At 33.9% G+C, this 16280-nt stretch overlaps 2 protein-coding genes across 7 annotated transcripts; both read right to left on the bottom strand.

Moving 5' to 3' along the window:
* Nucleotides 1-117: 117 nt before the first annotated feature.
* Nucleotides 118-3249, bottom strand: LOC100795074 (pentatricopeptide repeat-containing protein At4g30700). The gene has a single exon (XM_003550634.5). It carries the CDS (start codon nucleotides 3036-3038, stop codon nucleotides 702-704), a length of 2337 nt encoding a protein of 778 aa, XP_003550682.1. The 5' UTR covers nucleotides 3039-3249; the 3' UTR covers nucleotides 118-701.
* Nucleotides 3250-3781: 532 nt separating this feature from the next.
* On the bottom strand, nucleotides 3782-9750 carry LOC100794551 (AUGMIN subunit 8). 6 transcript variants are annotated; one of them, XM_041011085.1, is made up of 9 exons: nucleotides 9137-9750; nucleotides 8869-9015; nucleotides 6459-7933; nucleotides 6230-6349; nucleotides 5735-5851; nucleotides 5562-5651; nucleotides 5238-5345; nucleotides 4175-4228; nucleotides 3782-4084 (listed from the first exon to the last, which is right to left on the bottom strand). In XM_041011085.1, the coding sequence occupies exons 3-9, from the start codon at nucleotides 7773-7775 to the stop codon at nucleotides 4064-4066; spliced, it is 1827 nt and encodes a 608-aa protein (XP_040867019.1). In that variant the 5' UTR covers nucleotides 7776-7933; nucleotides 8869-9015; nucleotides 9137-9750; the 3' UTR covers nucleotides 3782-4063. The 6 variants fall into 6 exon arrangements, 5 of the variants coding, with proteins under 5 accessions (XP_040867019.1, XP_040867018.1, XP_040867020.1 ...); XM_041011084.1 differs by lacking the exon at nucleotides 8869-9015; XM_041011086.1 differs by lacking the exons at nucleotides 8869-9015; nucleotides 9137-9750 and adding an exon at nucleotides 8736-8861.
* Nucleotides 9751-16280: the final 6530 nt, after the last annotated feature.

Raw genomic sequence — 16280 nt, 5'->3', positions numbered from 1 at the left:
TGCATAAAAATTGCATAATTGCTGCTGAACGATGATATGAAAGCTAATATCAATCACCGAGAGTCTTTCAGGTTAAAAGAATTTGGGCTTTTACAAGTTACTTTTTTTTTTTTTTAATTTGGAATTCGGAGTAACGAATCTTTGAATCAGTAAGCAACACCATTCACTTCTTGCTACAAGAAGTAAATAACAAGAAAAAAAGAAAGAGAAATATAAGAGCACTAGCTTATTATGTGTAGCATATTTCCATGAAACAGGCATTGTAAAATTGGATGAAAAGGACTGGAATGGCACCTAGGCACTCTGCTGTCTGAAACTGATCCCTCAGTTGATCCTGATTAGGCCATGTTTCTAATGGAAGAACCATGTAATGCTATTCTAATAATCATGTGCCTTAAACTCAAGGCAAATCATAAACTAATTAATGCTTTGTGTAGTATAAACTGATGGAGAAGTGAAGCTAGACAGCCACTCTTCAGGAAAATACAAATACTGGCAGGCAGATTCAGTCCTTAAAAAAAGATTCTTATGGTCCAGCTTTTCATTCTTTATTCCTTCAGTACAGAATCTTGCATCCAGTGACTGATCCTACTGCACTCTGGCTTACATTATCCAGTGATAAGGTAAAGAATATGAAAAAAAAGGATGGATGATGCATCTGTCTCATATAATTTAACTTGTGAAGAATTATTCGTTCAACATCACCAATAATCGCCACAAGAACAGATCCCATCTTTGAAATGGTGGAATCTGTTAGCATCCCTCACTACAATTACTCTTTCCGTGATCTTTGAAATAAACTTAGTTGCAGCATGACAATCTAAACAAACTCGAAGATTCTTGATGATCCTGATCTCAGTACCAGGTTCAGTAGTAATAAGGCCAAAAGCAATAGCTAGCTTCTCACTATGAACATTAAACATGAGTTCCTTTTCTTCTTCTTCCACATCATGCAAGGCAGTGACTGTCTCTGACTGATACCCCATCTCCCTCATCTTGCCTGTTAACTCCTCTAGCTTTGCATAGATAGATGTTGTTTGAGAATGAGAACGATCACCGCATACAAAGACATGTGGGGTCCCATTAACCTCAATTAGAGTGCACCCCGGAGTCTTTGACAAATTTCTTTTCTTAACTGCTTCCCGTACTGAAGCAGCCTTTGGGAAGTTTCTCTCCACAGAGTATATATTAGATAGTAAGACATAGTATCCTACATTCCCTGGATCCAGTTCAAATAGCCTTTCTGAAGCCACACGGGCTAAGTTCGTGTCCTTGTGAATCATGCAAGCACCAAGTAATGTACCCCACACTGCAGGACCAGGCTCAACAGGCATTTTTCTTATAAATTCCAAGGCCTTTTCTAACTGTCCAGCTCGTCCCAGAATGTCTACCATGCATGCATAGTGTTCAGCTAAGGGCTCAATCCTGTATTTATTGACCATAGCATGGAAAATTTCATCTCCTTCTCTTACCAGGCCAGCATGGCTGCAAGCATATAAAACTGAAAGAAAAGTAACGCTAGAAGGTTGAAACCCCAAATGCAACATCTCATTGAAAAGTTTAAGTGCTTCATCCCCATATCCATGGAGCCCATAACCAAAAATCATAGTATTCCAAGTGACAGTGTTCTTTTCACTCGTCAAGTCAAACAATTGCGAAGCCTCTGAAATATTCCCACACTTGGCATACATGTCAATCAGAGCAGTTGAAACATAAATGTTTTGCTCCAGATTTTTGCTTTTAATCAACTGATGAACCGATTTACCAAAACTCAGTGCTCCTAGTTGAGCACAAGCTGAAAGAATACTCGTGATCGTAACTGGATTTGGAGTAAATTCAGTCGTCATCATTTCCTGAAAAAGAGAGATAGCCATCTCTGTTAAACCACTCTGTGCATAACCTGAGATCATCGCATTCCAAGCAGCCACAGTTTTCTCCGACGATTCATCAAATAACTGCCTTGCCAAATCAATTTCATTGAGCCTGCTGTAAATAGTCGTGAGTGCAGTTGAAACAGAGGGTTGCAAAATAGTACCAGACTTCACACAAAACCCTTGAATACAGCAAGCCAAATGCAAATGCCCAAATGGAGAAGATACCGGAATCAACCCAACCATAGTGCTAGAACTCACTCTCTGCCCGGAAACAAGCAATTCTCTAAAATACTTCACCGCACACTCAGTCTCACCATTACAACTAAACCCAGAAATCAAGGCATTGTAAGAAACCAAATCCGGCTTCCTAATCATCCCAAACAACAACCTCGCCGTGTCAACATCCTCACATTTCGAAAAAACCGAAATCAAACCCGTCAAAACATAGTCATCAAAATGAAATCCAAGTTTCAAAGCCAAACACTGAATCCCCATCCCAACCTTCACCTCTTGCATCTCGGCAACCGCGGGAAGCACGGTCGCCACCGTGGTGGAATCCAACCGAACCCCTTGCGCCACCATGTCCTTAAACACTTGAACAGAATCATCATAACAACAATTCCTCACCAACCCAGTAATCATGGTGTTCCACAACACGGTGTCTCTATCCGGCATTTTATCAAACACCTTCCTGGCATACGCCACGCGCGAAAACTTACAGTACAAGTCAACGAGCGCGGACGCGACAAAGAGGTTGGAGTCAAACCCGTCGACGACAGCATGCGCGTGCAGACACATGCCAAGGTTGTCGTCGGGGGAAGCGCTGATGGCGAAGGCATAGGTGAAGTTGTCGGGGGAGAGTGTCGTGTTTTTGAGGAGATGGGTGTAGAAGGAAATGGAGGAGGCGTCGGGGGAAAAGGAGAAGCCTTTGATGAGTACGTTGAAGAGGAAGATGTCGGGTTTGGGAACGGAGAAGAAGAGTGCACGTGCGTGGCGCGTGGCGCCGACGTCGAAGAGCTTCTGGGTGAGCTTGGTGACGGTGGCGAGGTCGTGCTGGTAACCGTTGCGGATGAGCTGCGCGTGGGTTTCGGCAAGGTGAGGGAAGGTGCACGCTTTGCTGATGAGGGCGAGGAGCGTGTTGCGGCTAATGTCCCCACGAATCATCTGCAAGCACCTCAACACCTTAGTTAGGTGTTCAGTTCAGTTCGAGACTATATTGTTTGTTACCTTTTGGACTTTGAAGTCTTGAAAATGATATGATATGTTAGGGTTGGTAACCTTACAATTCAATGTAATTATCTGCTTATTAGTAACCTTACTTTATAATGGTAGCCAATAAAGGTAGATCACATTTATATTTTACAAGAAGGCAGGTTTAAATTTATCTCCCAATGTATGCATTTTGTTAGAGAGAGATATACAAGTGTATTGTGCCGAGCTTATTGGTTGTCGGCCTCAACCAACCCAACCATCATCATGAGCACACATCAGAGCATAAAGAATTAAATTATATTTCATTCACTAAATACACATTAGACAAATACTAATTTTATCATCCAAGTTTCTTTTCGGTATCCCATCCCACGTCAGAAAAGGAACTCAAGTTAAAGGAAAGGAACTCAATTCGATAAGAACAATAAATATATCCATAAGCAAACATTCCTTTAATCTTAAAGCACGTTTTATCTTTGGTGAGCTCCCAAAATCCGTTAATTTGTTGTCTCGAATTCGAATCTCAAATTTGAACTTTTGATATATGATTATGTTAAATATTAATAAAATATTAATCTTATTAGAACAAGATTGCCTTCTTGAAAAAAAATACATGTGGTCTTTTTAAAAAAATAATTAAAAACCCCTTTTTTGCATATAGCTTATTATCGTACTTGTGAGATGAAAGCAAATTGTAAATGTGGAAGAAATACTTTGCTGCTTTCGTTTGCATTTTCTTTTCATTTGCCTGATACAAAAATTACAAGTGGAAGACTTAGGCCACCGGCATTGACTAGAAAGAAAAAAGAAGATAATGGAAAAATAATTGCAACATATTTGAGGAAGGGGGAAAAAAGAAGCCTATAACAAAAAATTTACAATGGGTAAAGAATCTTGGGTGTTGATTCTTTGAAGTTTCAGCCGTACATTCCCAAGAATCTTTTAAATATAGTAAATCATTTGTAACGTCTCAGAAATTATAGTTTCCCGGAATTTGGCTGCAGCTAGCCACAAAAGACTTTCTTGTTAGCATAGAAGCAAGTCAGAGTCATGCGTGTTTGAATTTCTGAGATTGGTTACTTATTTACCACAAAAGCTTGCTTGATCTGCATGAGATGCGTCCGAAGGCTATATTCCTCAACCTGTTTACGCCAAAAAATAATATTGAAAATTAGAAACTAACACAAGGGTGGTCATGAGGAAGCACATTCCATGCAACTACTTCAACTCACAACCTAAATTTGTCACAGATATTTGTCTACATTAGCCTCTTTTTTCCACTTCTCTATTCTGGTGGAAAAAGCAACCATAACACATGTCATACTTGTGGCAATATTCAACTGAAGATCATGACATGGTTCTCTAATAAAAACATCTACTGATAATGTAACCCCAACACTTATACTACTGGCAAACTAGATTATGGTTGATTGTTTAAGCCACGTATCTTGGTTGATTAGTCGTACACATATTTTCGTTGCCAAGACATTCATTAGCTGGTCGCAAATTTTGCGCTTACACCTCCAGACATTCATCACCAACAACTTTTATGAGATAGTTTAATCAACTTCAATGATTGTCAGAGATATTAAACGGCAGTACAGCAAAGAGCTATAAAATTTCACTTTACATGTCAGAAGAAAAAAGTTCCTCGGGAATTTTACGAAAATTGAAAAGAGGTGTAAACTTTTGACCCTCAGAAGTCAGAAGCATTTTGACATAATGACATGCCCTACTTTCCTCAACAACTTATTCATTACTTCAATGAAATAATAGGGACTACAGCTCAAAAACAGGAAACTCGATGGCCACAATTTCCACTTTCCTTATGCTGTGCTGACACCATCATTCACTAGACTAGGAAATAAAGATACACCAAAGAGGAAGGCCCCACGATATAAATAGCAGTGACTAAGTAAGAAAATTGCACTAATTTATGATCAACCAAGGTTCTTGTAGATAATCACTTACTAGTTATGACTCTTAACCATTAATCGCCATAAGTGATAAAATAAAATCAAACTTCGTGTAAAATGTGATAAATGCAAGTGGAATTTATTTCCTACTAATTTATGCTAGTTCTCAACATAACAAATCAAGAGACTTGTTGTGCATAACTCAAGTTCTTAAGCCATATATCATGGCTCCTACCTGCATAGCTGTCGCAAAATTCAGTAGCGCTTCGCATTCATCAAGCATGGCTTTTTCCCGAGATGATACAACAGCAACTTCAGAAATTAAATTATTCATGCCCTCCACCTATTCGGACACAAAAAAACATGGTGTCAGCCTTGACACTTTAGGGATTTACCATTGAATCAAAAAGGAAAATCATAATAAGGAAGAAAAAACATACAGTCAATAGAAGAAAAAAAGTTTGATACTAAATGTGTTGGCCTATAAAATAGCAAGTGCCAGTGTGACAATTAATGTGAGTTAACTCAAACCAGTAGAACTCCTAAATAAGTAACACACCTGTGACAGCAAAGGGCAGATAGCAGATCCCATTGCTTGCATGCCATCAACAGCTGAATAGATAGCATGCTTCAAATGTTCAATATCTGCCTGTAAAAGTGTAAACATAGTAATGATGTTAGTGTCTCTTTGCACGCATTGAACCAAAAAGACACAGAAACCACCACACATACCTTTGCCCCTCCAGTTAGAGGAAGACGAAGAGTACTCGCCTCCAAGTCTTCTACAGCCCCGGATAAGGAATCAATATGATCACTTTCAAGTACAGCCCAGTCATCAAGGTAGGCCATCTGTGTCATTAATTGTAAAAGGACCACAATTTAAAAAAGAAGTATCACTAAGTGTCAAAAGAAAGTTGAATCATTTAAATAAGAAAATAGCTTCACATGACTTATAATCATATCCATCATTAATATGAGTTATGAATAACATGTTATGACAGACCAGCATAAACAATTAAACGTAACTTCTCAATATGTAGGGCCAACATCTTGCTGAGTATATTTGCCTCATTTATAAACTTCAAAATAAATATCTCAAGTTAAATTACCAAAAATGAAAATCGAAAAAAAGAAAGAAAAAAAAAGGTAATTGTAATGTATCATCGACAATAATAGATGGCACAAAGAATAGAATCATAAGTATTTCAGGCAAGAGAGAAGTATTACTTGATCATTCAAAATAGAATTCAGCTTCAGCTCAAGCTGCAGTTGCTGGAGATTGATCCTCTTCCTGATAATTGATTCCCATATAGACAAAGTAGTGTGCCATACGTTGTACAGTGATTTCTGAACCATTGAACAAGTTCTTGTAAAATGATTTGCTATACACAATCTTCTGTAAAGCAGAACTACACTAAAAAGAGTAAACCAGCTATTCAAAGATAGTGAGTCATACCTCCGCAGTTACATTTTGGATGTAAAATACATCCTCTGCTTGCGCATTGACAAATCTCCATTGCAAGTACCTGTTGTAGAGAAGTCGTAATTGGTGAGCATCTTCTATGAAGGCTGCACCCTTTTTTCCTTTTTTAAAATCAGCAATAAAGCTGAGAACTGAAATTGCGTTGTTGGATTGGTTGGATGAATTGGCTGGCCTTATTCGAGATGGACTAGCCCCTCTAGGAGGAGTTGAAGGCCTTGACCGCAATGGACTAACACCTCTTGAACTACTAGAGGACAACACTGAGGTCTTACTGGGTGATGGTAGCCGTGATCCTGGATTTGACAAGGACTGAGATCTAACTCCAGCTGCTGCTAATCCTGTTTTATCCAATGTTATTGCTGGAACAAATTTGTGAGGTCTTAGTACTTGAAAACTGTCATCAACCGGTTTCGCCTCGCATACTATTCTACCACTTTCAACAAGCAACATTAGCCTTGCACCATTACTAGAAGCTTTCTGCAAGGGCCTTCTTGCTTCACCTGGTAAAGACAATCTTCGCAGTGAAGACACACCAGTTCCCAGAACAGAAGAGTTCAACATTCTGGTTGTCTTATCAGCATGATCAATACCTCTATTTGATGCACTAGAACATACCTTCCCACCTATTCTGCTTGGCCATCTATGCTGATCTATCAATCGAGAATGCAAACCATCAACGGGTTTCGAATTCTCGGTATGATCAGAGGCATTCTTCCCTTTGAGAGGACTCCTCTTTCTCTCTGGAGTAGCCTTTCTTACATTTGGTGTTTCAACCTGCTTGTGAGCCACGTTTGAATTGGGCCGCAGTGTACGATCAGAAGCACTAGTCACTGGCTTCTCCTTCTTGATAACAGGTATGGAAATAGTGTCTGACTGAAAAGAAACACTCAAACTTCGCATCGTGGAAGGCCAAAGGGCCTCTGGCATTCTGCTACCAGACACCCTTCTGGATGATAAATGCACATCTATTGATGAGTCTTGGACAGGTGTGGAAGGACTTGGTGGGGAAGGTGGAGTCGCAGGCCTCTTCCTCTCTGCTGATTGAGCTCTTTTGGGTAACAATTTGGATGATGCAGGTGTCGTTGCCCTTGTGAGGCTTGGAGAGGGACATCGACGAGGACCGGATGGAGTTGCCGGAGTAGGCGAAGGCGACCTATACCGTGAAGTAATTTCCCTTGTCCCTGAGCGTCTGGTGGTGGTGATTGCATTGTTTTTTTCAGCAGGAACCAAGGGTTGTCTTGTTCTAGTTCTGTGTTTCCTTAATGCTTGCTCTGACTCACATACATCCATCCACTCTATCCCAATTAGACCACATTGATGGAAGTTCTCATAAAGCTAAATCAAACTTAGCAGCTATTGGATGTTTGGCAATCATGAGTGCTGCACTCAATGGAATAAATGGACAGCACAGATTATCCAGAAAGAAGATCCTTTTCCCTGCAATAAATCTGCCACAAATGAAGATAAAGTAAGACATTACATTACTACAGACTGGGAAACTAAAGAAAAGCAAAGAATAACCCCCCCCCCCCCCCCCAAATCAAAAAAGGAAAAGGGAAGAAATAAGAAAAGCGCACATCTTTACAGAGACTCAGATCTGTTGGACAAGGAATTTGAGAATCACAGGCAATAAACGCAAGTGGGTATGTTTTATTCATAGAAAAAGGCCCGAATCCAACAAGATCAGGACACAGCAAGAAGAATATGGAGAGGGGAAACACCATTTGGTGTAACGGGTGAGAGAAACTCGCGGAAGTTGTCTCAGCGTACATTTAACGTTTTATCATGAAAACGTTGTTGTTGGTTACGGTTTAACTGAAGAAAAAAAAAAGGTTGAATTGCCGGGGATGGGGGTCCCCTCGGAAATTTGGGATACTAACTACTGGGAAGTGGAATCAATGGGAATAATAGAGTGCGCAGGATAAGAGAGGGGAAGTGCGTAGGGTAAGAGAAGAGAGGGCCTTAATTTTTTCCCCTTTTGTCTCTCTCACGAGAATGCCATGGTCTAGTGGGCTGGCAATGGGTTCACTCCACATAAACCTACTCTGTCCTATAACTTCTTCTCTCTCCCAGCTCCTTTTCATGAAAGGGAATTCAATGAAAGTGATGCAATAACTTGCATACCCAATAATAAAAAATAAAAAGCATCTGATCTCTCTTACATTACAATACTCTCCCACTCTTCCCAAACACACACACAAATACACTTACACACCAAGTTAAACTCAATTGAAGCTTTAATTATCATACCACAATGATAATAATGTTTCACACTTTGATGAGTTTCCTCTAAAAACTTGCAGACAGAATTTTCAATGTGGACTCTTTTGTTTTGTATGCTACACTGCCTACACAGAATAATATTGTATATACATTTGCTCACTTTAATTGAAGTTTGATTTCGATGGTGGTATTGTTGTTTGGGTTATGGGCAAAGACAAGGAGGTCCACGTGCATGGACGATCATTGTCCATCCCCATAAAACTATTGTGAAAACCTAACATGATTCGGAGACATTGTTTCCTGCAAACTTTTTAAAAAAAATAAATTTTAATTAAAAAATGATATTTAATGCAGTAGTAATTTGGATTTTGACTGATGTGAAGGAATATCTGTGAAATCCAAGGAAAGAAAGAAAAACTCTTTTTTACCTGAAAGAAACAAAGGGTTCAGAACAGAGATCCATGACAGATGTATGCATTGGCAGGTTCGTGTCTCGCTCACTCAAGACACGTTTAAGTGTTTCACTGTTCATGCAACCGCTCTGAAACAACACTAGTCCTTCAATGAATCAACAACAAACGAGTTTCTAGCCTTCGAGATTTTCGAGAAAACGCAACAGCAGTAAAATGTTTCAAAACTAAATTTATTGATCGATCAGAAACGAAATTGTAACCGCATAATAACCTAATTGACTCAATTACTACGAGATTCACACCTTCTACTGAAGGGAGTTAAAACGAAAACGCATCAATAGAACCACGAATCGACGCGAGAGAACGCTAAACGAAGAAAAAAAAAACGGAAAGAGGAATCAGATTCCGGCGCCGGCGATGGCAGTTTCGTGATTTTGAAGCAGAGAGGGAAAGCGAGGAAGAGAATTAAAAAAACAAAAAAAGATTAAAAGAAATTGGAAATTTTCGGTGTTACTGGAGAAGTTTCCAATTAAAAAGAATAAAAATTAAAGGGAATATGAGAGAACGGTTTCAGTTGGGGAAAAGGAGGGAGAAGTAGGGACGGTTGCTTTCGCGCCACCTACTTTTAATTGTTCTTGCCTCTTGGTTCTTATGCTGTAATTATTGTTGTTGCTATTTTATTATATTATTTTAATATTTTTATATAACTAACCTTCTATTATTTTAATATTAAAAGTACATGCATGTTCTATCTAATGGTTTACAATGTTAACCATTCTAAGAACGCAAGGTCAATTATTCGTTCATCTATATTTCTATCCAAAAATTGACTACTGTTTTTTGGTATTGACTCCATTAAAATTAGAACCTAGAAAACTTTTTTCTTTTTCTCAAATATTTAATTGTCATATTGTTTGTTTTAAAAGCTTAACATCAAGTACTTGTACTTTATTTAGATGATTTAATCAATTACTTGGTTCACCTACGACTTTTTTTATAAAAAAAAGTTTAATTTAATTTGAATTGATCACTTAGCTTTCATCGGATATATTCAAGGATATTTAAATATTACTCCGTGACAATAATTCTGTCTAATGATATGATGTATACGAAGAAGTTTCGGCGCATTACGCCGTCTTGGTATTTTCATGTATTCATCATTCTTTGAATTTGTCTAAAAGGGATATAATATATAATTTGTCTAATGATATGATGTATACGAACAAATTCTCGACGTATTGATACTATTTTCATTGAGTATAACATTTTCTTTTGTTTTGTTTTTTTATGAAATAATTGTGGCTTATCACCTAATAAAACGGTCACCTGTGCTGGTAAATGCAACTGAAGTAGAAGAATTATTAATTGTTATTATAAACTCCCACTTTGACTTTTAAAGTTTCCTTTTATGAACCCATAAATATGAAAATAAGCATACAAGTTAAGCATATAAACTTTAAAAAGGTATTATTATAATGTATAGAATTTGTACATTCTCTTACTATTAGTTAAGTAATAGAACACTGCAAAAAAAAAAGAAAAGAGAGAGAGTTAAGTAATAGAAAGTGATAATCTGAAAAAGAAAAAAAAATATTAAATAAGGACCTTTCAAAAATTAGTTATAAAATTATGACATTCTCTGTTTAATATAACCATATTTTATTGCTTAATAATAATCAAAATACTAATATATAATGTCTATTACTCCGTGTCCCATTTTTCTTACATTTTAAAGACAAGTGACGAATCAGTATTGTTTGTATAAATATCTTAATAAACATTTACAGGAAAAAAAAATAAAAAAAGGTAAATTTAATCCAAATATTTTTCACAAGTTTCTTAAGATTGTTTGTTAAAACTTTGCCAAAAAAAAACTCTCACAATTAATTCAATTATATTTATAATATAGTCCATAAGCATCCGTCTACACCTTTAATTAAGTGTAATGTTTTCATTATGACAATTAGACAAGAAAACCAATTAAAAAACTAAAGTTCAAAAACTTAATTATAAATTAATAAAATTGTATTTTTGGTTAACATTAAGATGACCCAATTAGTGAATTAAATTACTGAATAATCAAATCTAAAACTAGAAATAAAATAGGAGATCAAAAATACAATCTTACCTTAAAAATTTGATAAAAAGTAAGAAAACTTTCAGATTAATTCAACCTAAAAAATATACACTAAGAATTATTATAAACAAATATTTAAGTGAAAACATATGCTTATTATAAAAAATGAAAACAATTAATATTCAAAATCATAATTAAAACTAAAGTAGGTATACAAATAAAAGAAAATAAACAAATCAATAACATTTAATGTCATAATAAATAAATCTAAATTCATATCATCATTATCATCGTTGGGATTTTCTTGTTTCTCATCAACTTGAGATTGTGATGGTTCCTATGCCTTCTACTGTAGAATATTTATTATTAACGATGAAATATATTTTTCTCTTTGATTTTTTTATTTATGAATTTCATTTAATTTAAAAATACTTATGTAATAAACTACTGCTACTAATTTATAAGTTCAAGACTTAAAGTTTCACTTCAAACATGGAAACTTTGTACGGCAAAAAATTTCAGGGGGATTTTTTTTTTGAAGTTAAGAACTGCATATATTAACTTGGAGAGGCTATGAGAGCCCTTTGATAGGATAGGATCCCTCACCTCTGTTCTTATATTATTTTTTTATCAAAAAGAAAATCTCTCTATTCTTTAAAGAAAGTAATGAAACAAATAAAAGTGTATCTGTTTCAGAGGTAATCAATGCCCAAATATCTTCAAAAAAACCAATGAGATCTAGTTAAGAATTCAATTGCATTTAGATCACCACCCGTAAGATTTGCGACTTTATCTCTGTCATTATTGAACTACTTAAAGACCATATAATTAATTATTGTCCCGAAAATAAAAAAATAAACTGATATAAATGTATTAAATATTTTTAATTTTTTTAGCCATTTATTTTAAAATGAGAAAATAAAAAAATATATCATGTGCATTTTTTATTTTCTCATTTTAAAATAAAAGGCATTTTAATAGTTAAAAAAAATTGTCCAATTTCTTTATATATTTCTTATCATTTATACTCCTTACATTTCTTTATATATTTCTTTATTCAAATGCAACTATTAAAATAAAATGTGTTTGAAAAAATTTGAACTAAATAATTTTTAATTTAATTTTAAAACATTTTTACATTTATTTTTGAGATTTTTTTTTGAAAATTTAATTTTTAATTAAAAAAAAACAAACTCTTATTATATTTGACAACAACTTTTTCTTATCTCGTTGCTACTATTATTATCATTATAATGATCATAATCATTAATACTATTTCCGACCTTATAACAATTATTATTAATATCATTATCACGGTAATTATTACAATTAACATAATTATTATTACTGTCATCACTTCTTGATTGTCCCACATAAAAACTATTAAACCAATTTTAATAAGATTGTAAACTTTTAAAATGATTTTATTTTAAAACTAAAAGTTAAATAAAAAACTAAAACTAAATTATAAAAACTAAAAATTAGTTATTATTTTTAAATTTTTTAAAACTCAACTAAAATTCACTCCAAACGAGTCTAACTTTTTTCTTCTTCTGAATTTTGTCTTTTGAATTATCTATTTTTTTATCGATAAATATTAATTGTTGTTATTATTAATTTTTATTAGGAAAAAAATCTTAAACCCAAGATCTTTATTTTTTTCCTTTTTTTCTTCTTAATCAGGTAACTAATCTTATATCTCATTTGAATTATTTATTGTAACTCGGGTGTATTGAGTAGAAATATTTAATATTTTAAGAAGTTTAATTTATATATATATATATATATATATATATATATATATATATATATATATATTATAAAATGCTTTTACATAAAACACTTGATAGAAATTTATGATAAAATGCCGTCTGAATTATGTCGAAAGATTCTTTTTAGCACAAATCTAAATAGCACTTAATAACCATAAAAAGGAAGTTAGCACTTAACAAGGTTAAGAAAGATGTTTTTCCTTGTGCCTTCCACAGTAACACGTACAATTACTGAATTACATTACATTATTGATTAGTATATATTATACACTTGTACGTACGTATATATATATATATATATATATATATATATATATTTTTTTTTTTTATTATTATTATTATTATTATTATTTTTTTGCTGGCAGCTGCATGTTAGTTACATATCTAATATCAGAGTTGTTGCTGTTTGTTTTTTTACAAAAAGAAGATGATTGCTTACATCAAAATGGGTCACTATCAGGCATCAGCAATAGTGAAAATTTTCTTCCTCTCAACTAAGTTATCCACCTTTGTCTTTTCCTCTGTGTCCAAAAACATCAATCAAAGTTTCCGGAATAGCTTTGGTAGTTTCTTTGTCTGTTTTCTCTGTTTAATTTTTTCTGAATGGAAGCCAATGGTTGCTGGGTCGTTTACTTAGTAGCATCTACCACGTCCATCTCTCACAGGCCTCAACCACTTTTATCATATTATATTGAGTTCATAATTTCTTTCACATCTTTCTATACGTCCATTGAATCATTATTCTCCATATACGGATGTAACACTACTTCAGTGCAGAAACGATTATTTTAACCATTTGACATCAACCAAAATTACCCAATGCCGCCTCATACATCATTTGTTGCTTGTTGATGTGTCAAACTTACAATGGCTAACGTAGTGGAGTCTATACTCTATATATATCTATATAATGGTACACTTGGAACTTGGAAGAGAATGTTCCATAAAACTAGTCAGATCAGTTGGACAATTGGTAATTTTTTTTTACAGTTTGGGCGTGGTTTTCAGAAACAATAGCATGCGGGCTTTTTTTAATCAATCTGGGGCAATTTTTTTTATCAAAATGGTTGTGTTTTAAAATATGACTTCATATAAATAAGAAGTCATATAAGCTGATTTTTTATATTTAAAAGTCATGTTTTAATATATGATTTTATTATTTTTTATTCTTTTTGATAATTTTAAGATTTTATATATATATATATAAAGTCGTGCTCCAACTCATACTCATGACTTCTTGTATTTTTATTAAAATATGTCTTTCGTTTTTATAAAATTAGAAATATTTAATTTTTTTCTGCAAAATGCCAATGAGACTTATCAAATTAGGTCTAATAATTTTTTTCTAGACCAAATTAGATTGTTTCTTGTAAAGAAAAAAAGGATTTTTAATTTTTTTTATGGTAAAAATTATAAATATTATTTCAGCTGATTGACCTATGCAGAAACTTTTATTAACAAGAAATAGAACTATAATAATTAAGAGATTGACAGATTTCGCAAAACTAATAAAGACTATTTAATAACTTTATATTTTTATTATTTTATTGAAAGAAATTAAGTAATAAGGACTCAACTTCTAGCATAAAGGCAAACTGTTCCACGTTTTTTTAAGGGTCCAATCAGCTCCACCTATAACTATATTACCTCCGTGTAAAACCATGGGCTGAACCTGGCCAGGCCCGAAAGTTTTAATGTGCTAGTCTTTTATTTTTTTTCCGGGAAATTCATTATTTATAAATACTTCTAAGTTCTAAGTAAATATTTCTAGCATTAAACGTATTATTCTAAAAATTTTATATAAAATTATAAACAAATTACGCATATACGATTTAATATAATAAGTCGTGGTATACAATTAAAATGAAAATTTTAATAAAACTAATTACTTAACTATATTAAATAATCAAAAGATAAATTTTATCATTGAATTTATCCAACTTGACTAGCATTAAGATACATGTTAGTACATTAAAAAAACTAATTATTATTTATACTAAACAAAAACACTGGAAAGCGACCGTTTGTCTCACTTTAAGGCCATATAACATTATGAATACTTTATTAATTATATGGGTGAAGCCTGCAATGTGGACACTTGTTCACTCCGATGTAATGCTTCACAGTACTTGTTTTCCAAATTTTAGCAACAAAAAATTAGTAGTATTTGTATTAGAACGTTAAAGGCACATGCAACTTGTGGGGTTTTCTCTTCTTTGTGATGGTCACCACATGCAGTAACGCCGACAAGTCATGACACGTATCTCTCATATCAGCTCATGCTTTTGTTTTTATGCTTAACTTTTTCATTTCCATATCATGGGTCATACAAGCCTCTAAACTTTGAATATTGTTAGTGATGATATCCCAAAGTTGAACCTACGTTGTTCATCGTTCATCATTGATGATTATCTATATCTGCATATTAGAAAAAGAAAATAAAGTTATTTTTTAATTAGAATCAGATGCTTTAATACGAGTAAACTTCCAAGATCCAATGGTGGGAATTAAATTAAGTAGATTCACTGCAAATGGTTTTACTTGTAATATAGCATTAGCAATTAATTCACAAGCTATTTGATCATATCTGATATCCCTATTTCCACTTTACTTGCTTATACAAATTATCTACTCTTTAGGAAGTAGAGGAACACTGAGGAAAAATCAAGACCAAGTAAAAATTTGTGGGAGATAAAGTAAAAAAATATTAATTCTGCAAAACTATAATTTTTTAGATAAATTAATTAAATATTTAATAAAATTACGGAACAAAAAGTCATTTAAACCTCAAACCGTTTCTTTACCAAAGTTAAATTCTCCGATATTTTAAAGAAATCTGCATCATCAAAGATGCATATATGGCGCCCCAAATAGTATGAGACTTTGTTTCCTTTGCTAGTAAACCTAAACTTGAGATAATACCAAGTATATCTCCCATATCCTTATGATCCACCCCTGAAAAAAAGTCTCTTGAATTAATGTCTTATTAACTTTATTAGTGGAACTTAACAAGAAACTTATGTTAGTTATAAGTTGAAGTCCATTGATATTTGATCAGAGTAATTTCAAATGCTGCAGCCCCGTTGTTGGTGCTCGATCACACGTGAAGGAGCAGGAAACACAATCACAATGCTCATTCGATGCCCTATATATTGTTAGTCCAACATGTCAGTTTCTTTAGGTCCCTGATTTCTTTTCTTTGTTTTCCAAATTTAGATTTGCTGGTGTTTAGTTAAACTTCAAAGACTCTTGTGCATTTGCTTTGAGACATTATCATTATGTACCACGTGTCAAATCCATGTAATTTTTT

The sequence above is a fragment of the Glycine max genome, chromosome 17, assembly GCF_000004515.6.
Source record: "Glycine max cultivar Williams 82 chromosome 17, Glycine_max_v4.0, whole genome shotgun sequence".
Lineage (NCBI taxonomy): Eukaryota > Viridiplantae > Streptophyta > Magnoliopsida > Fabales > Fabaceae > Glycine > Glycine max.
This window is presented reverse-complemented; position numbering and strand designations above follow the sequence as displayed.